This window comes from Leptonychotes weddellii, chromosome 10 (genome assembly GCF_054177405.1).
Source record: "Leptonychotes weddellii isolate Sample4059 chromosome 10, ASM5417740v2, whole genome shotgun sequence".
Lineage (NCBI taxonomy): Eukaryota > Metazoa > Chordata > Mammalia > Carnivora > Phocidae > Leptonychotes > Leptonychotes weddellii.
Genome location: NC_138378.1, coordinates 53,057,053 through 53,082,097, shown reverse-complemented (window position 1 = coordinate 53,082,097; position 25,045 = coordinate 53,057,053). Strand labels below are relative to the sequence as shown.

At 38.3% G+C, this 25,045-nt stretch overlaps 1 protein-coding gene across 2 annotated transcripts in view; it reads right to left on the bottom strand.

Moving 5' to 3' along the window:
- Nucleotides 1-25,045, bottom strand: part of TMEM131 (transmembrane protein 131) — a 220,372-nt gene that overhangs the window by 122,538 nt on the left and 72,789 nt on the right. For both annotated transcript variants that reach the window (XM_081833431.1, XM_081833432.1), the window contains one exon: nucleotides 18,454-18,494. In XM_081833431.1, the coding sequence (XP_081689557.1) occupies nucleotides 18,454-18,494 (41 nt within the window). The remainder of the gene's footprint in view (nucleotides 1-18,453; nucleotides 18,495-25,045) is intronic.

The window sequence follows — 25,045 nt, the reverse complement described above, 5'->3', positions numbered from 1 at the left end:
GTTTTTAGCTTGATAATCCCTCTACATATGCTGAACAGAAAAAAGGAAAAACACAAACAAGGAGGAAAACAGCAAATGTAAGATTCTACTTAATAAAGCATAAATCTAAAGACACTGGGACAAAGGTGGCACAGTTCTCCCAAGACAGGAGCTACTCAGCAAGAGGTACAGAATCTACTCCCTCTTGATTTCTGCTCTTAGGCATGATATAACAAGGACACTCTCTGGCACCTTTAAAATAAGAGATGCTGATTAGCTCATTAGTTTCAAGAGTGTGAAACCCAAACAATAAAATCTTAGTCCAATCAAGGGGGTAAAGGGTAATGCATGAAGTAAATGTGTATAAGTCATTAATTCATATATATAAACACTGAACTGACTGCATTAGATTAAGATACAGTTTGTTTTTTTTTCCTGTCACAGAACTTAGAATCTATTCCTCAAATGGCACATGGAAATGTCTGAAGTGGCCAGGCAAGGTAAGAAAAAAATAAAACAAAACCATATACATGGTGTTGATTCAACACAAATATAACGAATGCAAGGGGGCTGTCTAGTGGCCGGGGGTACGGAAACAAAGCAAAGAGCCTGCTCTGAAGGCACTAACATCCCAATAGGGGAGACAAAAGTAGAACATAGTAGGTAATAAGGGATAAATAAGGACAAACCAAACACAGTAGGAACAGAGAAGGTCTCTCTGAGGAGGGTCGTTCGAGCTGAGACCTGAATGGTGGAGATCTGGGGAGAGAAAGGAGATCTACTTGGCATGCTGAGGAGCAAGAGGGCTGAAGTGGCCAGAGTGACGGGAGGGAGGGGGAAGGGAGGGGCTGAGATCAGAGAAGTACAAAGGCCAAGTCTCCTTGCAGGAATCTGGATTTTATTCTAAGTGTAACAAAAAGCCTCTATAGTGTCTTCCACAAGGGAGTAACATGATCTGACACATCTGAAAAGGTTAATTCTGGATGCTGTGTCAAGAACAGATTGTAGGAGCCCCAAAGTAGAAGTAGGAAGTCCTGCGGTAGTCCAGACAAGAGGGGATGGTAGCAATGGTCTAGGGGGATTACAAGGCAGGGTGGTGAGAAGTGGCTCTTTTCTGAATATATGTGGAAGCTAAAGGCAACAGGTCATGCTGATGGATTGATTTTGGAATGTGAGAGAAAGGAGAGAAACCAAGGATGACTTAATTCTAAAATTTTGGCCTGAGAAATTGGATACAGAGTTATGACATGGGAAAAGTGGGTTAGAGATGAGGAAGGATAGATGGGTTAGATGTTCAAGTGTATTTATTGTTTTAAACATTTAAATTTGAGATGTCTTATCTAGATGCGATGTCAAGTAGGCAGCTGGATATACCTGGGTATTGCTTTCTATTAAAAAGTTACTGATTTTTGTGTACTGATCTTCTACCCCAAGTCACTTTGACAAGTTAATTCTTTTTTTTTAAAGATTTATTTATTTGAGAGAGAGAGAATGAGAGAGAGAGAGTGTGCACACAAGAGGGGGGACAGTCAGAGGGAGAAGCAGACTCCCTGCTGAGCAGGGAGCCCAATGCAGGAGTCGATCCCGGGACTCCAGGATCATGACCTGAGCCGAAGGCAGTCGCTTAACCAACTGAGCCACCCAGGTGTCCCTGGCAAGTTAATTCTAACAGTTTATCTCTAGATACCTTTAGATTTTTCCGGCACTATATGTGCTGCCAAAATAATCAATACTTTGGGTTGCCTCTGTAGATAAATTCATCTGCAAGTAACAACAATTGTATTTCTTCTTTTTAAATCCTTAGACCTTGTTTTCATTTTTTATGCCTTGTTTGGGCTAAGACCTCCCAAAAAATGCTCCACAGAAGCAGCATCCAGCAGTGTCCCACAATTGTTCTTTACAGATTTCTTACAAAATACGAGAGAAGGACCAATGCATAAAAGATGATTCCCTCATAAATAAATGTGTATTTTCAAAACAATAGCAGATTTATGTCTAAGAAACAGTTTAGTATTTCAGTGGGCACAACACCAGTTGTCATAGGTATAAACTTATTTAAAAAACAAAACAACAAAAATCCAGTAACAGTTATCATGTATCCACAGCTAAGATGTTTGCTACTATGCTTATTTTAAAAGGGGATGGCATTGTTTAGCACTTTAATAACAGAAACAAAGTTTGCAAATCTTTAATGTTGAAAAAGAAACTGGGGCAGAAGTAATGTGAAAAATGGTACTCTGCCAATTTCAAAGAAACAGAATCTGAGACATTATAATAGTATATTGAATGATTTTATGGTTTCCAGTGATTGTATTTGTTTGAAAGTCTCAAATATTTGTATTCTTATTATTTACTTGGGGATAAGGAGATGCAAAAAGACTATTCCCTGACTTCAAGCAAGGGAACGACTGGAAAGATACAAGAAATCTTGTGGGCCATGGTCTATGGTGCTTGGTGGACTGTCAGGTTAAAGTTCAGCATGTAGCTCCCCAATAAAGCAAATAAAGGCTTCATGGAGGTTTGGGAATTTTTTTAAACTAGGAAATTTTAAAGGTTTTCCTAAAGGCAATTACTACCGAAGCAAAAGGTATACTCTTTGGCCCAGTATTTCTCAAAGGATGCTTTGTGGTCTACCTACACCTTAATCAGCTATAGAAACGCTTGTAGAAAAGCAGATTCCAGGGCCCTACCGCCATAATGCGATTCCTTACATCTAGTCTGAAGCCCAGAAACCAGTGTTTCACATATTCGAGAACTACTTTTGCCATCTTGATCCACAATAAGCACTGCAAGCAGAAATAAGAGGGGACAAAAGTACCTTAACAAATAAAACTTTCAAAGTCATCAATAGTTTAAAATAGTTTCAAATATGATTTTTATTAGACAGCCAAAAATAACAGTGACTTAAGAGAAATTATATAGATTATACATATTAGCTTAAATTTGCATTTCTCTAAGGACTAATAATGTTGAACATCATTTATTTATAGTCCAACTAGATATCTTCTTTTGTAAAGTGTCTATTCAAAGTTTTTATATTGGGATGTTTGTCTTACTGAGTTATAAGGGTTCTTTACAGATTCTAGATACATGTCCTTTATCAAATATATGTACTGTGAATATCTTCTCCCTGTCCCTCCTTTTCCTATTACAAATGGTGTCTTTTGGGGAGTGATGTCATTGAGATGGTGATATAGGTTGTTGCTAATTTCAGTCCCCTTCACAAGAAGATCAATTAGCAACTATCCATGGACAAGAAGCTGTTGTGAAAATTCCAGAACACAGGGGTGAGGGTGAAGAACCCTCCTGGACCACAGAGACTGAAAAGGACAGTGCATTAGAAAGGTAAGAGGAGTGGCTACACTCTGATCACATCACCTCTCCAAGGCAGGCACAGAGCCACAGTAAAAGGGTCTCCTGGGCCTACAGTGTCTCCAGAGGGAAAGAGACCAAAGTGGATACCCAGCTCCCTCAGTGTAATGGGTTGCTTCCCAGAAGGCCCACTTGGGTCTTGTCACAAGAAAGGGGACTTGACCACTGGAGATCATATTGGGATCCAGGGGAGGACAGGATATACAGCAACCAGCACTTGGCAGACCACCCTCCTCCTTGCAACACCACCCAAGTGGAGATCTTAGCCAGTGGCTGTGCCCATCTGCAAAGTTAAGCTAGTGGCCCTGTCTGGCCAGGGATCTTAGTGGACAATGCCACATGATTTGGGTCCCCACCCAATGAGCCGTACCAGCCACAAGCCTGTTCTACAGCCTCCCCAGGGCTGGGAAGCAAATTAAAAGACCTGCCTAGGACTGAATATAACCTCCAGCCCCACCCAACCAGTAAGCATAACTAGAACAACTGGGAAGCTGCATAGCTCAACCTGTAGCCCTGCTTAAAATGACACTTGAGCAGAGAACTCAGCCAGTGGCTCAGCTCACCTGCAGAGCTGAGCTGGTGGTCCCGTCTGGCCAGGGAGCTTGGTGGGCAGCTTTGTTAGATTCAGGTCCCCAGCCATCAAGTCATAATGGTTATGGAGCCTGTTTTATGGCCCCATCTGGGCAGGGAAGAAAATTCATAGTCTTGCCTAACTGCTGAGTATAGCACCCAGTCCTGCCCAACTAAGAAGCATAAGCAGAAAATCCAGGCACTGTGGAGGCCATGTTCCAGTTGTGCATGGACAGGGAACCAAGTCAGTAGTCCTATCCAACTGTTCCCAGCCAGTGGCAACCCTGCTGACATCAGAGGTCCATTAACATCCTTGGCCAAACAGAGACCTGGATAGTAAGCCCCACTTGCCCATGGACACGATCAGCTGATTCATCAAGAACCCCAAGTTAAGTTGACTAAAGAACTGTCTCTGCAAGGACACACAGACAATTAAACAAAATTTTAAAAAATGCATGAATGAAATGAAAAGTTCAACAAAGAAAGAGGACTCCTATTAAATGAGTTGTATTTAATATATAAAAACAACCAGTTGTTTTGTAAAACAACAATCAAACAGAAATCCTAGATATGAAGAATACACAATGACTGGACTGAAGAATTCAATACAGAGCTTCAACAACAGATCTGACCAATCAAAAGAAAGAATCAATGAGGGGTGCCTGGGTGGCTCAGTTGGTTAAGCGACTGCCTTCGGCTCAGGTCATGATCCTGGAGTCCCGGGATCGAGTCCCGCATCGGGCTCCCTGCTCGGCAGGGAGTCTGCTTCTCCCTCTGACCCTCCTCCCTCTCATGCTGTCTCTCATTCTCGCTCTCAAATAAATAAAATCTTAAAAAAAAAAAAGAAAGAATCAATGAACTGAAAGGTCATTTGAAATTATCCAACAAGAGGAGCAAAAAGAAAACAGAGGGAGAAAAAGAAAGCATGCTGGATTTATGGAATAACTTTAAGAGAAACAATATACAGTTGATCCTTAAACAACATGGGTTTGAACTGCATGGGTCCACTTATATGTGGATTTTTTACAGTAAACTACTTTAAATGTATTTTCTCTTCCTTAAGGTTTTCTGAATAATATTTTTTCTAGCTTACTTTATTGTAAGAATACAGCACATAATACACAAAACATACAACATATATGTTAATTAACTGTTCATGTTATCAGTAAGGCTTCCGGTCAACATTAGGCTATCACTAGTTAAGTTTTTAGAAAGTCAAAATTATATGTGGATTTTCAAGTGCACAGGGGGTTGGTGCCCCTAACCCCCCCATGGTTCAAGGGTCAATTATAGTTTTCAGTGTATGGATTTCAAAGTTTTTTTCATAAATTTATCTTCAAGTATGTAACATCTTTTGAGGCTACTGTAAATGGCATTTTTCTGTAACATTTTACTTTTGCACTTTTTTTTTTTAAGATTTTTATTTATTTGAGAGAGAGAGCGAGCATGAGAGTGGAGTGAGGGGTAGAGGGAGAAGCAGTCTCCCCACTGAGCAGGGAGCCCGATGTGGGTCTCAATCCCGGGACTCCAGATCATGACCTGAGCTGAAGGCAGACACTTAACCAACTAAGCCACCCAGGTGCCCTACTTCTGCACCTGTAATACAAAAATAGAATTTCTGATATTGACCATATACTTTTCAATCTTACTAAATTCACTTATTCTCACAGCTTCTGGGTATTTCTTTAGGATATTCTATAATTTGTAGAGAAACACCTTTCTCTTCTTCCTTCCCAAACGATGCCTCTTATTTCTATTTTTTGTACTGACTTAATGTACTGACCAGTATATCCAGTACAATACTGAGTAGAAGTGATGAAAGTGGACATCCCTGTCTTGCTCAATAGAAAGAAAGCATTCAATCTTTTACCATAAGTATCATGCTGGCTTTTTTTTTTTTTTTCCATAGATGCTCTTTATCAGACTGAGGAAATTCTTTCTATTTCTAGTCTGCTGAGTGTTTTAAATCATGAATAGATGTTGAATTCTGTCACATGCTTTCATTTCAATTTCTCAAATTGTTAATGATTTCTAATTCTGCTATGTCAAAGAACATAATCTGTGATTGCTGGGTGCAGTGTTTAATAAATATCTACAAAGAAAAATATCTACAAGGTTAAGTTCGTTGACAGTGTTGTTCAAGTCTTTTATACCCTTACTGATTTTCTGTTTGTCAGTTATTGACAGATAAGTGTTGAAATCTCCAACTATAACTGTGAATTTATAGTTGTGAATTTGTCTGTTTATTTTTTCTTCATGCATTTGGGAGCTCTGATACTAGGCTTATAGAGACTTAGGACTGTTGCATCTTCATAATGAATTCTCTCTTTTATAATGATAAAGTGTCTCTCTTTACCTCTGATAATATTCCCTGTCCTAAAGTCTAATTGGTCTGATAGTGTTATTCCCCACCCCATCTTTTTACTTTTAACTTACTTGAATTTTTATATTCAAAGTGCATTTCTTCAAAATCAAATCTCCCTGACCAACAGGGAGAAAATATTGGCAACTCAGGACTACTACCTCTAATAAGAAGGGGTTTAAAATGGAAGAAATAAAGATCAAAGGTCCTATGGAAAAATATGTAGAATAAACACAGACAATATCAAAGGATAAATATAAACATGGCATAAAATATGCAGAAAGATATACAACCTCACTTATAACTAGAGAAAGACAAACTAAAACTATGATGACAGAATTTCTGATCTATTAGATTGACAAAAATTAAAAAGTATAACATACTCTGTAGGAACATAGTGACTCTAATTCACTGATGAGGGGTATGCAAATTGGCGCAGCTCTTGAAAGAGAATTTGGCAACACTAACAAAACTACATATGCATTTACCTTTTGACTCACCACTCCCATGTCTAGGAATTTACCCTAACCATGTACTTTCAACAATAAACAATACAAATTACATATGCACTTATCTTTTGACTCAGAAATCCTATTTGTAGGAATCTGTTCTGCAGGTAACTTTCAAAAATATGAAAATACATATATACAAGGCTATTCTTTGAAGCACTGTTTGCAACTGCAAAATACTAGAAACAAATTGCCATATATAATCCACATCCACATAATATGGTATGTTGCAGTCCATAAAAATAATGAGAAAGGTCTCTACAGGACATATTTTTAAGTAGATCAAATGAATAAAAAAGCCTATACTATGCTTCCTTTTGCAGAAGAGAGGTATAAAAAAAACACGTGTTTGACACTTTTGTATAGTTTTGACTTTTTGAATTCTACTGTTTCATATTTAAAATGAGTGAGTCTTTAAAATAGAGGTAAGAAAAAATCTCAAATGGGAAAAAAAAAACAAAACCAGAAACCAAAGAGCCAAACTTTCTTCGGAATGAACATAACCACAATGCAGATGAGGGTGGAGGAAGGATGGCGTGGAGGAAGGATGGCGTGGAGAAGGATGGAGAGAAAGGTGAAGAACACAACACATGTAAATTTTGAGTAAAATATTTTGAACATATACATTCAAACTGAACAAAATAATAAATTCTAAACACTGTACTTCCAACTAGTAGGTTTGTTTTTCATGGTGGTATGAGTTAACCAATCTTTTTTTTTTTTTTTAAGGTATATTCACATTTTTTTTTTAAAGATTTTATTTTTATTTATTTGAGAGAGAGAATGAGATAGAGAGAGAGAGAGCATGAGAGGGGGAGGGTCAGAGGGAGAAGCAGGCCTCCCGCCGAGCAGGGAGCCCGATGCGGGGCTCAATCCCAGGACCCTGGGATCATGACCTGAGCCGAAGGCAGCCGCTTAACCGACTGAGCCACCCAGGCGCCCCTGAGTTAACCAATCTTAAACAAATTTATTTGTATTCTAGTATTGAGCAATCAAGTCTATATTCTGTGGATAACTAGAGCCAGATTTCTCATTGCTGGAGAATATACAGAAACAAAAAGGGGAAGGGCAGAACACCACTGTGGTGCTATATTAAAACTGGAGTTATCAGTAACAACTCATGGTTTTTAATATACATAGATACAGAAATGTATGCACAAACATTTCTTCCTAACTCTAACAAGGTCTAGAGACAATGACACCTCATTTGCAACGATTCCCCAGCAGCAATGAGTACACACAGCATACAGATCTTAGCTTGTAAATATCCTCCACTAAAATGAAGCACAAGTCTCTGAAGAAGTGGGATGTTCCAGGGCTGTGGCAGGAATATTATGAAATAAGCCTGGAACATCTTGATGTTTCAGAAAGTAAGAAGTGTTCAATGAATGGGGACATGTGAAAATCATACAGAATAGCCCCAAACATATGGTCAATTGATTTATAATGACAGTGCTAAGGTAATTCAATTGGAAAAAGATAGTTTTTGCAACAAATGGTGGTGAAATATCTATACAGATAAAAATGAACTTTGACCTTTACCTTACAGCTTCCTTGCATTAGAATGTCAACAACAAACAAAAAACAGAAAAAAAGGTAGAATTAAAAAAAAAAATCACCAAAGCAGTAATTTCCAGGCAGACTCACCAGTGGATGCTGTAACTAGTGAGTCTGATGCCAAAGAGCATATTTACATGGTTTCAAGGTACTCCTTTGCAAGGTATTTATGAATTACAAAGGAAAAGTGGAATAAATAGACACCTTGTGCCTCCTGATAATCAGACGAACTGAGCAGGACACAAATTTAAGTGATACTCCTGCCAAAAATGCATAATCTAAAATGAACAATGAGAAAACCCAAACTAGGATGTTGGCCTCTCCTTTTAAAATAAATGGCCTCGGGACGCCTGGGTGGCTCAGTCGTTAAGCGGCTGCCTTTGGCTCAGGTCATGATCCCAGGGTCCTGGGATCGAGCCCCGCATCGGGCTCCCTGCTCAGCGGGGAGCCTGCTTCTCCCTCTCCCACTCCTCCTGCTTGTGTTCCCTCTCTCGCTGTCTCTCTGTCAGATAAATAAATAAAATCTTTAAAAAAAAAAAAAATGGCCTCTACTTAAAAAAAAAGTCAAGATCATAAAAAAGACAAATCAACTGTTCCACATTAAAGTTGAGACTAAACAGGCCTGAAAATTAAATATGACTGATACCAGCTTGAGGCTTTGACCAAAATTTCTTTTCTTTTTTAAAATAAAAATTGTCCCTAGGGGTGCCTGGGTAGCTCAGTCGGTTAAGCAGCTGCCTTCGGTTCAGGTCATGATCCCAGCGTCCTGGGACTGAGCCCCACATCGGGCTCCCTGCTCAGTGGAGAGCCTGCTTCTCCCTCTCCCTCTGCTGCTACCCCTGCTTGTGTGCGCTTTTTTTCTGTCAAATAAATAAAATCTTTAAAAAATAAAAATAAAAAAAATAAAAATTGTTCCAATAATGGGACAATTGACAAATTAAAATAAAGTTTATAGATTAAATGATACTATGCGTGTCAGTGTTAATTTACTGATTTTGATACGTATTCTCTGCTTTTATAAAATTATGTCCCTCTTTATGAGAAATATACACTGAAGTTTTTAGGAGTAAATGAGCAACTATAACTGATTCTCAAAAAATTCAGAAAAATAATTACATATACATTATATGTATATATAGGAGGACAGATAGGACAAGGGAGGGAAGAAAAAGGAAGGAGAGAAGAGGTAGAGAGGAAGATAATAAATGATAAAGTAAATGCAAAATGGTAAATAAGGATGGAACACAGGTCAAGGGTATATGGGAATTCTTTGTACTATTTTTGCATTTTTTTCTCTAAACTAAAATTATTATAAAACAAAAGGTAAAAAAAGTAAATGTAATTTGAAAACTAAAGTACATTTCTTATAGACGGCATATGCTTGGATCTTTCTTTTCTAATACAATTGTTTTGAAACTGTTCACATTTATTCTAATTTTTGATATAGTTGATTTCAGTCTACCATCTTGCTATTTGTTTTCTATTTTTTCCATCTGCTTTTTATTCCTTTTGTCTTCTTTATCTGCCTTCCTTCAGATCAAGTATTCTTTTAGTATTTCACTTTAGATCCATGACTGTTAGATCTCTTTGGGTTTTTCTTTTTAAATGATTTTAATATATCTTCCAGTATTTGTTTCATCTTATCACAGCCTAACTCCAAATAATATTATACCACTTTACATACATATATGTAAGAACTTTACAACTCAGTTTTCCCTCCTCTTGTCCTTTGTGCTATCATCATACATGTAATGTATACAAGTTACCAATTCCATAAAACACTGTAATTATTTTTGTTTTTAAAAGTCAATTATCTCAAAAAAATTTAATGAGAAAACGTGTCTTTTATATTTATCCACATATTTTCACCTTTTTGGTGATCTTCATTATTGTGTCTAGAGCTGTGTTTTCATCTGTAATGGTTATATCTTCAGAATTTAAAGGAACTGCCTTAGCATTTCTTTTTTTTTTTTTTTTTAAAGATTTTATTTATTTATTTGACAGAGAGAGAGACAGCGAGAGAGGGAACACAAGCAGGGGGAGTGGGAGAGGGAGAAACAGGCTTTCCACCGAGCAGGGAGCCCAATGCGGGGCTCGATCCCAGGACCCTGGGATCATGACCTGAGCCAAAGGCAGACGCTTAACAACTGAGTCACCCAGGTGCCCCTGCCTTAGCATTTCTTATAGTGACACACGTCCTTAGCTTTTGTCTGGAAGTGTATTTGTGGAGGATATTTCTGCTGGATATAATAACCTGGGTTGACAGTTTATTCTTTTGATATTTTAAAGATGCCATTTTGCTGATTTTGGGTTTGCACTGTCTTTGATGAAGAGCCAGCAGTCATTTTTAGCTTTTGTATCCCTACATGTAATTTATTTCTTCCTGGCTGCTTTTCAATTTGTCACTGGTTTTCAGCAACTGGAATATTATGTGACTTGGTGTGGTTTTCTTCGTGTTATTTGTGCACTGGGTTTACTGAAGTTCTTCAACAACCCTTCCCCGCCCCCAATTCCTGGAACTTAATTACACCTGTGTTAAATTGCTTGCCATTGTACCATAGGTCACCAAGGGTTTATTTATTCTTTTTCCATTTTTTTTTTCCTGTGCTTCAGTTTGGGTTACTTCCATCACTATGTCTTCAAATTCACTTTTTCTTTTGTAATGTCTATGTTGTTATTAATCCTACTCAGTGAAATTTTCACTTCAGAAACTGTATTTTTCAGCTCTAGAGCTTCCATTTTGTTTTTTTATAATGTCCATTTTTCCTTCATTATATTCATGTTTTCCTGTAAATCACTGAATATGTATAATGGATTACTAAATTCCCTGTGTGCTACTTCCATCATCTGTCATTTCTAGACGTTTCTATTTTTTTTCTTGGTTATGGGTCCATTTATTGGTTCTCTACATGTTCAATAACCTTTAATAAAAAGATTATTTCTATTACATTATTACTATTTTAAGTTACTTTCATTTCCATATGAATTTCAGAATTAGCTAGATTGTAGGCAATTTCTACCAAAAAAAAGACTGTGGGGATTTTGATTTGGATTGCATTTAAATATATAGATCAATTTGGATTGCACTGAAATATATAGATCAATTTGGAGAGAACCTTAATTCTTCTTATCCATGAAGACAGTATTCTCTCTCCACTTATTTGGGTTTTCTTTATTTACTCTTGGTAATGTTTGGAGATTTCAGTGTACAGGTCTTGCACATCTTTAGTTAGACATATCCCTAGGTTCACTGACTGCCAAATCTACCCAGAGTAGCCTTTCCCTAGGAAGCTGGGGCATATGAGGCCTGTCACTCAGCCACTGAGCACACTGAAAAAGCTCTCTAAGACACAGAGCTGTGTAGGAAAAGGGGACTGTTCTTTTCACCAGCTGCCCATTCTGATGCCCATACTCGGAAAGGGTGGCAGGAGGGGAGACAAACATCACCTGATTGCCATCAGCCACTCAAAATAAGCCTATACAGCATGGAGCCTATGGAAAATGAGATCTGTCAATGTTCTCTGTCTGCCACATCCAACTGGAATAGCTGTCCAATCCCAGTGAGCTGGGGGGAGATGGGAACATCCACTTGTCTGCCAAGCCCACCAAAATAGTTTTTATTATGCAAGGCAGAACTATGGGGGTGATGGGTATAGTCTCTAGCTTTGAATGCTATGACCTTCCACACTGTTCTTACCATGTATACATTTTGTTGAATAAATATTTCTCAATTCATTTTAAGTCTTTTGAACAATCTCCAGATACTCTGTCTTTGCTAATTTTAATCATCCTAACAAATGCTTCTTATGGGGAGAAGTCCCCAAGCTCCTCACATCATCATTTCAGAAATCTCAATTCTGTCACACTTGTATTTAAGGTGAGAATAATGTGATGCTTTAAAAAAATAAGTGAAACAAACTGGCCTACTCAAAGGAGCTTACCAACATCTGCTTCTGTGGTTTAATGCAAAGTTAATCCTATCTTTACTTATGCTCACTTCTGGTAAGTTGACTTCCTATCATTAACTTGATACAGTCTTCAAGATCTTTGCAAAGTGCTTTTTTTTTTTTTTTTTTGCATATTTGTCACTTCATGTGCAGTTACAATCTCCAGAGCTAGAAAATAAATCAAAGTACAAACTAAAACGAAATCTTAAAAAACAGCTTAAGGACATTTCCTTTAGCTTTTTCACAAAATTTAAAACAGGTAATTATTGAAACTGTAAATATTAGCAGATTTTATCTTCCATTAAGATATTACCAAGTTTTGGATCTAACTACAATCTTCTAGATGCTTACGGCTACTAAAGGCAACCAAAATAGTTGTACTTAATAATAAGCAAATTACACAGTCAATTAAAGAATCCCAATACCATCTTAATTTGAAAAGTAATTCCCAGCCCAATATTTTTGGCCTATTTCCCAGAGATACCAGGAAACTTAAAATTAGAAGTATCTGGTTCTTCTTATGAACATTAAGCGTATACACACACACATACACACATATATCCTTCTCACCTAGCTGTATACACTTTTTCCAGCTCTTATAACAATAACAGTAGCATTTTGTTCCCAACCCAAGAGCTCTGCACTAGCTGTTCCTCTGTCTGAAATGCTCTTCCCTAAGACTTTTACCAGCTAAGCTTAAAAACCATTTCAGAGAAACCTTCCTTAACATCCAGTCTAAAGAAGCAATGGAGTCCTGTCTATTTCAGACTACTCTCTAGCTGAGTATATTTATTTAGTGGCTTACTGTCTGTTTTCCCCATTCGAACAGATGTTCCACACCAGGGCAGGAGTCTTAGACTATCTTGTCCATCCAGCACAGTAGCAGTTTTAAAATATGTGCACAGATTCTCTGATACTCCTCTCTTCAAGAGATGGAGCTTAATTCCCGTAGCCTTGGGGGTGACTTTTTATGAATGGAATATGGCAGAAGTGATGGTGTGTGACTCTAAGACTCCATTACAAAAGACACTGTGGCTTCCTCCTTAGTTTCTCTTGCATCACCTGCTCTGGGGTCACCAGCTGTCGTGATGGGGCAACACTCAAAGCAGCCCTATGGACGGTTCGACATGGTGAAGGACTAGGGCCTCTTGCCAACAGCCAGCAAAAACTAAGGCTTTTTGCCAAGAGTTATATGAGTGAGCCATCCTGAAGAGGATCTAGCAGGCCCAGGCCTTCAGATGTGGGTTTATACCTGAACTGCCATCTCAGGAGGGATCCTGGGCCACAACTACTTCACTGAGGTGCTCCCAAATTCCTCACTCCCAGAAACAGGAAGATGATACATGCTTGCTGTTTGAAGCTGCTAGGTTTGGGGGTAGTTTATTACATGACCAGAGATAACAAATACAATTACTAAGTCACCAGTTCTTACAACAAAGCCCGGCCCACATGAAGATCCCAACAAATGTTTGCTGAATGACTAAGCAAATAAATTATCAAACACCCACAACTTATATTCATGTAACATTTTAAAGTTTGCAAACTAGAGCTGCCCAAATAAATCTTTTCATTTGATCCTCACCACAACCTTATATAAATGCATAACCTTATATCATATATATCAGGCAGAGAAATAATCTTCCCCAGTTTGCAAATGAAAGTCATACTCAGAGCAGTTAAGTAGTTGCTTTCAAGGCCCCACAGATGGTAAACAGAGAACTCAACTCAGGACTTTTGATTCCTAATCTTCCACACAGGGCTCCACAATCTTAGGAAAAGTCAACCATAAAAGATGACCTCATCTCACAAAATATTAAATCGGTACTGGTTATTTATTATAATATAATAATATAAAAACGCTGATGGAACACTATATGCACATCCCCCACCATTCTACCATAGAGCCAACGCATGATTTTTAAACAAAATGTTACCATGTAATTGATAACCATATTAAAACAAATAAGAAGGGGTGAGCCAGAACAGAGGAGAGGAATAGAAAAAAAGAGTATCCTGGAAAATTGTGTTTTCCCTGGTTTTACTTCCCCCAATTCTGAGGTCAGGAAAGCAGCAGTTCACTCCCCTGCAGAGTGTCCTGAAAGCCCTTGGAGCCAAGCCTGTCCCAAAACTAATGCAGATGATAAGGGTAGGTGGTGAGGGGGAAGAGGGAGGAAAAGGCAGGAGAGAAAGAAATGGTAGCCAGAGGCTAGTATCTACCATTATACTACCATATAATCCACTAGCTACAGAATCATTCTATTAGCTGAACTTTTCATGATACAAATTTCCCAGGGCAGGTTAAGTTTCACTTACAGAGTGAGAGTTTTGACCCAAGAGATCATGTTCAGGAATTTTAAGAAAGGATGGGGCTGAATCTACTGGCTTACTAATAAAGCCAGGAGGCAGGCAGCATGTGATTATACAACTTGGGAGCACAAACAGTGAGAAATTGATGCAGAAACGACTAGAGAAGTTCAAAAGACAAAGCGTCCCTCCCAGCAATCTAATGCTCAGTGGACACTGGCCACGCCCCAAGGAGAGAGACTGGTAGAGGCAGCAATCTCCAGAGGTGGAGACCAGGCTCTGGAGTAAGAAGCCAGCCTTCACCTCAGCTATGACTTGGGCCTTTTGGGTCGTTTTGATGATGCGAGTGAAGCGCATGCCTGTGTCTTACGTACCTTGATCCCTACAACCCTTTATAACATCCTTTTCAAGTGTGCTGCTTTCTTCCACAAAGTAGGTTGTGTTTTATCACTTTAACACCTCACTTTTACAACCTCATTAGAAGGGATGTCTTCATTGCCCTTCAAGACGCCTGAAGGCAGGGGCTATGCACCCAGTCCCAGCACTGAGCAGATACTTTCAGAAACTTCATGGAATGCTGGCTAAAAAAGAAAATCCAGGGAATACAGAAGAACTGCATACTTGCTATGTAAATAGTCAGAGTGAACACAACACAGGACTGGTAATCAGAAGATGATGAATTCTAGCTGAAACTTTGCCACTTTAACCATGAGCATATTCCTTGGTTCCAAGGGTCTCAGCTTCCTTGTGTGTCAAACACGGGGCTCAATAAGACCACCTATCAGGGTCTCCTGTACTTAGAATCCTCTGTAATCATGTAATTTTGATCTTAGTCAAATTTTGAAGCCCGTTTAAACTCAAATGCTGATGTTTTTATAGAACAGCTTGTTTTTAAACTAAAAAAAATTATAATTTCTGTTGTTCTACAACTACACATTTGATTTACAACTTCTGTTGTTACACAACTGCACACTTATATTTTCATTCACATTTTATTTTACATATGCATTTTCATTAAAGTTATTCTTAACTCAAATGAGAGCTCCCGCAGTGTTTACTTTGTGCACATATTAAAAAAACCCAGCTAAATGTGTGCAAGCTAGGTTCTGATCATGTGCTTGGTAAGTATGGAGGCTGTATCTGCTTTTTCCATGTCACACATGTTTTAAAAAGACCTATTAAGGGTGATTCACAAATATAGTCCTTTGGGTTTTTTTAGTTGATATGAGGCTCAAAATCTAAATTTAGACCTGTATATTGTTATGGAATGAACTGTATCCCCCCAAAATCACATGTTGATGCCCTAACCCCCAATGTGATAGGCTTTGAGAGGTAATTCGGTTTAGAGAAGGTCACAAGAATGAGGCCTTCATGATAGTGTTAGTGCCTTTAAAAGAAATGACACCAAAGAGCTTGCTTCCATTCTCCCTCTTTGCCATCTGAGGATAAAAGGGAGACAGTAGCCATCTGTAAGCCAAGGACAGAGCCTTCATTGGGGAACCAATCTGCCGGCACCTTGATCTTGGACTTCCCGGCCTCCAAAACTGTGAAAAATAAATGTTGTTTAAGCCACTCAGTGTATGTGGTATTTTGTGACAGCAGCCTGAGCTAAAACATATGTTTAGTACATAATCCAGTCTCATAGCCATAGGGTATGGATACCAATTTGAACCCAGCAGTTTACTGAATTCATGATCTTGGTCAAATTAAAAAAAAAAGAAAAGTGTGATGGCTTTATTTTTTTTTTATTTTTATTTTTTTAAAGATTTTATTTATTCATTTGAGAGACAATGAGATAGAGAGAGAGCATGAGAGGGGGGAGGGTAAGAGGGAGAAGCAGACTCCCTGCCGAGCAGGGAGCCCCATGCGGGACTCGATCCCGGGACTCCAGGATCATGACCTGAGCCGAAGGCAGTCGCCCAACCAACTGAGCCACCCAGGCGCCCCATGTGTGATGGCTTTAAAACATATCTGCCACACTTTGCCATAGGTAGGTAGGGGTCATTCCCCTCACCCTATTCCCCATCCCCACATCTTCCCCACTCCCCCATGCCTTGAATCAAGACCAACCTAAGTGACTGGTTGAACAGCAGCAGCTGACAGAGGTAACACTACATAACTTCAGAGGGAAGGTCAAAAAAGTGATACAGCTTCTACTGGTTCTCTTTGGGATGTTCACTCTTGAAATCCAGCTATCACGCTGTGAGGCAGCCCAAACAAGCCTTTGTGAAAAGACCACACAGAAGGGCCCACATGTAGGCATTCTAGGTGACAGCCCAGCTGAAGTTCCGGGTAACAAGCGCATCAGCATGCGAGTGAACACGCCCCCAGCTCTGGAGTCTCCCCAGCTGAGGTCCCGATCATCACGGAGCAGAGACAAGCTGTCTCTGCTGTGCTCTGTCTAAACTCCAGGCTTACAGAGTCTGACGGCATAATAATATGATTGCTTTATGCCAGTAAGCTGGGGTAGTTTGTTAGGCAGATGTGGATCACAGATAAGTGGGACATGAGATCAGAATATAATTATGTATTGATGTAAATTCTTCATTATACTAGGAAAATAACTTAAAGCCAAATCTTGATCATGGATGAATAACATCATCTTCATAAATGTAGCCAATATAATTTCATAGCTGATTTCCTAACTGCTGGAATAAAGCAACAAGGAAGAAGCATAAGATAACAGGTGTGCTTTTCTTCCCACTAGCTTAGCTCTAGAGCAGTCAGAGTTCTAGGGTTCTCAGATGGTCTAGCCAAGGTGGCATCAGGCTAGACGTATAGTGTTCTGGAAATAATCCACCCCAGTGCAAAAAATATTTGGGAAGGGGTAGAGGGATGGAAGGGTGGCATTATGCTTTATAATACAAGAGCAGAGAAGTCTACATCTTACTGTTGGCAGGGGGTGTGTCTTTTGGGTAGGGTTCATGGGTAAAGCAGGTCTCAACAGAGCATATAAAATTAGGCAGACAGAAAAATGGGGAAGTAGGGCCATGTTACTGCAGATCCAAAAGAGTGAAAAGAGCAAAACCAGTGAATACTGAAGGAATTTCATTATTGTATTTATGAATTAAGTTTTAAGTTCTTTTTTAAGACATTAAGTTTTAATTGTCTTCATCTGAATATACACTACTTCTCTCTCAAAATAAAGTTCTTTGCTTGATGCAATCTGCGTTTCAATAGCCTGAGGACATTCAAGGATATCTAATTCATAGCTCTCATTCTCCTTTAAATACCAGCTGCAGACCCTCACTGGGTATGGAAAGGTTATCAGGATAGTAACTTTCTTTTATATTGTCTACCTTTATATGTGAGAAGCTACCAAAAGACCAAAGAATTTGGATGTGAGGAAAACATCTTCAAATTCACATGCTTGTACATATTTTCATAATACCTGAGGGTAAAACAACTCCCTTGTTTGTTATCACAGAGAAGCTGTGTTCAAAAGGGGTCTCTTTCAGTCACAAGACTGGGTTTCACTGCTCTGAATTCCTCCCCCAGGGGCCTGCAGGCAGACACCTTGTAGTAACTGAGGGCAGGAACAGTTAGTCCATAAAAGGCAGCAATAACCACGAGAAGTTACTGGGGAGTTACAAAGCTGATCCTCCCCGGACATGATGGGGAGAAAGGCTACACAATACATCACATGCAAATTCAGATCCAACCTGGTTTTCCATACTTGAAATACATGATATAATGTGATTTATAACTTGCTTTTCCCTCTTCACCAAAAAAGTTGGTTCAAGGGAAGGACAGCATTGCTGGAATCCCCCAAAAGGAACTGAAATTATGTTAGTATCTTATTAAATACATAAAATTTTATATGCTATAAAAAATATATATATTCCTTCCTTACCTTTTCTGTTGATACGAACTGAGTCCAAGTGTTGTCTCAGTCTGTGAAAGGAAGAAAACAATGAAAATACTGAAAACAAACCTTTCTACTAGAGACATACAGAACATCCAAAATATACTGCAGTTTCAACTTTGATCTTATACTCACTTAGATTTTCAGGTTAAACCCAATCCTTAAATCATAGGAAATGTTTTGTCACATTATGTAATTCAAATGAGAGAATAATTTGGGATTAAATTTTAAACACACATGAAAAGAATACAAAGGAATGTGATTGATTTTTAAAAGGTTGTCAAACCAATACATCCTGTGAGAAGAGTCCTCTTTACAATCACTTTGTGAGGCTACTTGTGCCTCTCACTGCTCACTGCTTACCAACTGTGTGGCAGGTGCTGGTGTATAACGGTGCCTGTCACCAGGGAACTCAAGGTTGTGGGGGCAGAGCAAGAGGGAGACAGCCTTTTAAAACTAAAGAAATACAGGGGCACCTGGGTGGCTCAGTCGGTTAAGCATCTGCCTTCAGCTCAGGTCATGATCCCAGAGTCCGGGGATCGAGCCCCGCATCGAGCCCCGCATTGGGCTCCCTGCTCAGCGGGGAGGCTGCTTCTCCCTCTCCCTCTCCCCCTGTGCTCTCTCTTTCTCTCAAATAAATAAAATCTTAAAAAAAAAACCACCTAAATAAATATGAAAGAACTATGAAAATGTTGGAAAGGTGCTGTGAAAGAGAATAAATAGGTGATGTGCTTCAATATATCATGAGAGAAGGCCTGTGTGAAGAGATCACATCGACGTGGAATGTGATCAAGTGTAAAAAAGCTGTGTGTGGAAACAGGGCTATGTGGTGGTGGAAAAAACAACATGCGCACAGGTCCGACTTCAGGAAAGAGCCTGGATATTCAAGAAATAGGTCTATTTGGATGGAGCTCAGAGGGATGGGGGAAGAAAAGTAGAAAATGAGGTTGGAGTGCTGGGCGGGGCTAGACTATGCTGTGTCCTGGTAAGAAGCCATGGTAAGTTTGGAATGTGCTCTACTCTAAATGCAATACAAGGGGTCTGAAGGAGTAAGAGAGACAGAGACAGACATGGTCTGATCTAATTTTAAAGACACTATTCTGGTAGCAGTGTAGAGAGGATGGATGAGAGGAGAACAAGACAGAAAGCAAGAAATTGGTTACAACTGAGGAAGATAAGTTCTTAACAATATGTGAGAAAATGCCAAAACTCTAAGGAATACCATCAGTGAACTTATCCCAAAAGGTTAGCTTCTATGTGGTAATTAGAAAAAGCAGTAGAGTTGTGGCATTATTTTTCCCATTAATATATATTATTTTGCAATGGTATTTTGGAGACTGTATATGGAAGAAATATGGCAGATGTGGGAAAAATGTCCTTATTGTTTGAAAGTGAAAGCTTGGGTGAAGGTGAAGTGTGAGGATGTCTGTAATTTTCTTTAAAATGTTTTAGCAATGGGCGCCTGGGTGGCTCAGTTGGTTGAGCGGCTGCCTTCGGCTCGGGTCGTGATCCTGGAGTCCCTGGATCGAGTCCCGCATCGGGCTCCCTGCTCGGCGGGGAGTCTGCTTCTCCCTCTGACCCTCCCCCCTCTCATGTGCTCTCTCTCATTCTCTCTCTCTCAAATAAATAAATAAATAAAATCTTTAAAAAAAAATGTTTTAGCAATATGGCTTGCATGTGTATGGAAGTATGTGTGTGTATAAAGCAAATATGACAAAATGTTAATCTATCTCAGTGGTAGGTAAATGGGTATTCATTCTCAACTCTTCTTATTTTCTGTGCTTAAAAATACGTTTAACTTTTCATTATGAAGAAACTTTTTAAAGAATTTATTTGAGAGAGAGAGCAAGAGAGAGAGAACGCACAAACAGGTGGGAGGGGCAGAGGGAGAGGGAGAAGCAGGCTCCTGGCTGAGCAGGGAGCCGGACACAGGGCTCAATCCCAGGACCCTGAGATCATGACCTGAGCTGAAGGCAGATGCTTAACCAACTGAGCTCCCCAGGAACTCCCCAAATCTTTTATTGTGGGAGAAAACGTTTGCAAATTATATATCTGATAAAGGGTTAATATACAAATATATAAAGAACCACTATAATTCAACCTTGCTATTGATAAACAGCAAATAAACAAACCTGATTAAAAAATGGGTTGGGGGCAGCCTGGGCAGCTTAGTCGGTTAAATGCCTCTTGGTTTCGGCTCAGGTCATGATCTCAGTGTCCTGATATCAAGACCTGCGTTGTGCTCCGCTCAGCGTGGCGTCTGCCAGAGATTCTCTCTCTCCCTCTCTTTCTGCCCTTCCCCTGCTCGCATGCTTGCTCTCTCTCTAAAATAAATAAATAAATCTTTTAAAAAAAAGGGGGGGTGGACGCCTTGATAGGCATTTCTCCAAAGAATATTCAAATGGCCAATGGGCCCATGAAAAAGATGCTCAACATCACTAATTATTAGGGAAATGCAAAGCAAAACTACAATGACATACCACCTCACTCCCATCAGGATAGCTACTATCAAAAAACCAGAAAATAACAAATTCTGATAAGGTTGTGGAGAAACTGCTATCCTTGTTCACTGTGAATGGGAATGTAAAATGTGGTGCTGTGGTGGAAAATGGTATGGTGGTTACTCAAAGAATTAAACATAGAATTACCACATGATCCAGCAATTCCACTTCTGGACATATACCCAAAAGAATTGAAAGCAGGAAGCAGGGACCCAAATACGTGGACATCCATGTTCATAGCAGCATGGTCCACAATAAAGTGTGGAAGTAATACAAGTGTCTACCAATGGATAAATGGACAAACAAAATGGTTTATATGTACAAAAGAGCATTATCTGGCCTTAAAAAAAGGAAGAAAATTCTGACATATGCTATAACGTGGATGAACCTCGAAAACGAAGTCTATACTAAGTGAAATAAACTGGTCACAAAAGGACAAATACTACATGATCCTATTTATATGAAGTACTTAGAATAGGACGAAGAATGGTGGTTGTCAAGGGTTAAGGTGAAGGGAATGAGGAGTTGCTGTTTAACGAGTAAAGAGCAGTTTCAGTTTGGGATAATGAAAAAGTTCTGGAGCTGGATGGTAGTGATGCAAAAACAAATACGAATGTATTCAGTGTCACTGAACTATATACAATTAAAATGGCTAAAACTGTAATTTTTATGTTACATGTATTTTACTACAATTTTTAAAAAAGCTATAGTAGTAAAGACAGTGTGGTACTGGCATAAAGATAGACAAATAGATCAAGAGAACTAGAGAAAGTCCAAAAATGGACTTGTATGGTCATCTGATTTTCAATAAAGGCATCAATGCAGTTCAGTGGAGAACCTTGTATCTTTTCAGCCAATGGTGCTAGAACTACAGGACAAACTTATGTAAGGGAAAAATGAGCCTTTATCCTTATGTCACACCATGTACTCAAATTACTTCTATACATATCATAGTTTTAGCATAAAAACTAAAATTATACAGCTTCAACAAGAAAACTTAGATAGGAGATTATCTTCGTAATCTTGGAAACAGAGATTTCATGAACAGGACAAAAGCCACTAACTGTAAAAGAAAAAACTGACAGACTGGACTTCATAAAAAATTTTAAAATATGCTCACCAAAAGACATTGTTATGAAAATGAAAAGGCAAATCGTATACTGAGATAAAACTATTTGCAAATAACATATTTGATGAAAGACTTGTATACTGAACATATAACTTGTGACCTATGAATTTAAAAACCACACCATTTTTTAAAAAAAGCAATTATAAAAATGTCAGCTAAGCACACAAAAAGATGCTCAGTGTGTTATTAAGGAAAAGCAAATTTAAACTATAATGATATATACACTCCTATTATAATGTCCAAAACTGAAAATACACCAAGAGTTGGAGAGAATGTGGAACAACTAGAACCTCCATACATTGTTGGTGGGAACGTAAAATAGAACCACCACTCTAGAAAAAGCTTGGCAATTCTTTACAAAGTTAAACATACCCCTATCATATGATGATGCCACTCCACTCCTAGATACTTGCCCAAGAGAAACACAAGAAAAACACGTGCACATGAATGGTTATAGCAGCTTTATGTTTATAGCAGGTCAATACTGGGACAACCCAATTTTCTGTTAAAGGTGAATGGATAAATGAATTGTGGTGTATCTACACAATAGAATACTACTCAATAAAAAACAATAAAGCTTGGGAACCTTTCTTTTTTCTTTTAACATTTCTTTATCATTTTACAATAATATTATTTTTAGAAGAGCAGAAAATAACATTTGAGCAGAAAAAAGAATAAACTGATGATATAGATGAATCTCAAAATAATTATGCTGAGACAGACATCCCCCCCCTCCACCAAAGTACATTCTGTGTGAATGCATTTATATAAAATGGTTTACAATTTCAACTGATAGTGACAGCAGATCAGTGATTACAATTGCCTAGAAATGGAGAGTGAAGGTGGAGGGATTACCAAGGGTCACAAGTAAACTTTTAGGCGTGATGGATATGTTATCTTGATTGCAGTGATGGTTTCACAAGTGTATAAATATTTAAACTCTTCAAACTGTACACTTTAAACATGTACAGTTTATTGTGTGTCACTCATACTTCAATAAAGAACGTAACCTAAGAATTCTAGAACATGCAAAACTCTGGTTCTCATGTGAAGTTGATAGAAAGGGAACTCAGAAAGTTTATCACCCATGTACACTTTCTTAAGGGGAAAAAATTCTTCATAAAGACAATCTGGCCAACAAGATTACTCATGAAGAATTGCAAATGAGGAAGCGGTCTTGTGAAAGATAGGCAGATGGTCACGGCACAGAAACTGTGGAAATACAATCTGAAAAGCAGAAAGTAAATGTTGTTTTTAAAGTGTAAGCCACAAAATAGAAAAATCATTTAATCATAATAAACAAGAATAAAAATCTCAGCACATGCCAACAAAAACCTTCAGTATTGAAATAGATCACAATAGACACCATCTTGTTTTTGAAGTAATTTGAGAAATAAAGGTTTAAATATATTTTAAATGTACATCTGAAAATTAAGCTCCTAAATCAAGAGAAAACAAAAGAGAAAAGATAAAAATTAGATGGAATAAATATATATAGAGTATGATTAAATGAGATAAACTCATCTATTTTAAAAAGACTGTTAGAAAACCAAAGCCCAACTATAAACTGTAAATACCTAATACAAAATGATGCAGAAATGTTGACAAACAATGGGCAAAAACAGACAGGGTAAACGTCCCTACCCCCAAAAAGGGAAGAGAAAAAGCACACAGATAAGGGTTACAACATTAATAATCTTATAATGAAAAGATTTGTGAGTCTGTGGGTTTTAATTTGTATTTTCTGGGCGGATAATATGGTTGAGCAGTTTTCAAATGTCCTTTTTGCCATCTGTACATCCTTTTCAGTGAAATGTCTGTTCATGTCCTTTGCTGATTCCTTACTGGATTTTATTACTGAGTTTTGAGAGTTCTTGATAAATTCTAAAAACTAGGTCCTTTGTCAGATATATGGTTTGCAAATATTTTCTCTTAGTCTATATTCTGGCTTTTTATCTTCTTCACATGGTCTTTGGCAGAACAAGCTTTTAATTTACAAATTTCTCCTTTATGGATTGTACTTCTGGTATCAAGTCTTTGGTGTCAAGAACTCTGCCTAGGCCTATATCCTGAAGCTTTTCTCCAATGTTTTTTTCTAAAAGTTTTACAGTTTTATGTATTTTTTGTATAGTTGTAGATTTAAGTCTACAATCATTTATGAGCTAATTTTTGTATAAGGTATGAGAGCTGTCTGTATATTTTAATACTATTTTAATATCTTTCAGTGTTCTTTGTTCCTAGTTTTTAAGGCTATTTTTGAGCCAGCTATTTAATTTTTTTTTTGTACCATTTATTTTTATAAGAGGGTACGAAATGGTAATGTGAAGAGAAACAGAGTCAAAAATGGGCATGAGATGGAGAGCAGATAGCTCTGAGAAGACTCAGAATTTGAAGTAAAAAACAAAACCAAAACCAAAGAACCTGTGTTCAAACACCAGCTCTGCTCGCACTAGCCAAGTAACTTTGGGAAATAAGTGAGGAGGCTTTCTGTCAACTGTGAAGAGTTGTACAGATGTTAGCCTCTGATGAGGGCCTTCTAGTGTCCCACATACCTCCCTCCAACAACAGGCAATTAACTTGACATGAGGAGAAATAGCTGCTCTGGGCATAAAATTAATTGTTATATTGTAAAACTGACTATGCAGAATGAGAATCAAAGCTATACCTGCAGAAAAATCATGGAAAAGAAATAAATCAAATTATTAACTTGTATTACATTTAGGTATTGGGATACAAGAATAACTCCCAAATCCCCATTCTAGAGCACACTGGTTCAGAACTTAAGCTTTAGAGTCCAAAAGCTTGGTTTTGAATTCTAGCTTTACCACTTACTAGTCACTTATTGGGTTAAGTTACTTAAGCTCTCTATTCTTTAATATCTCTCCTGAACAATGATCATATAATTAATAACTATCTCATGTATTTGAGAATTTAAAAGAGGGCCTGGCAC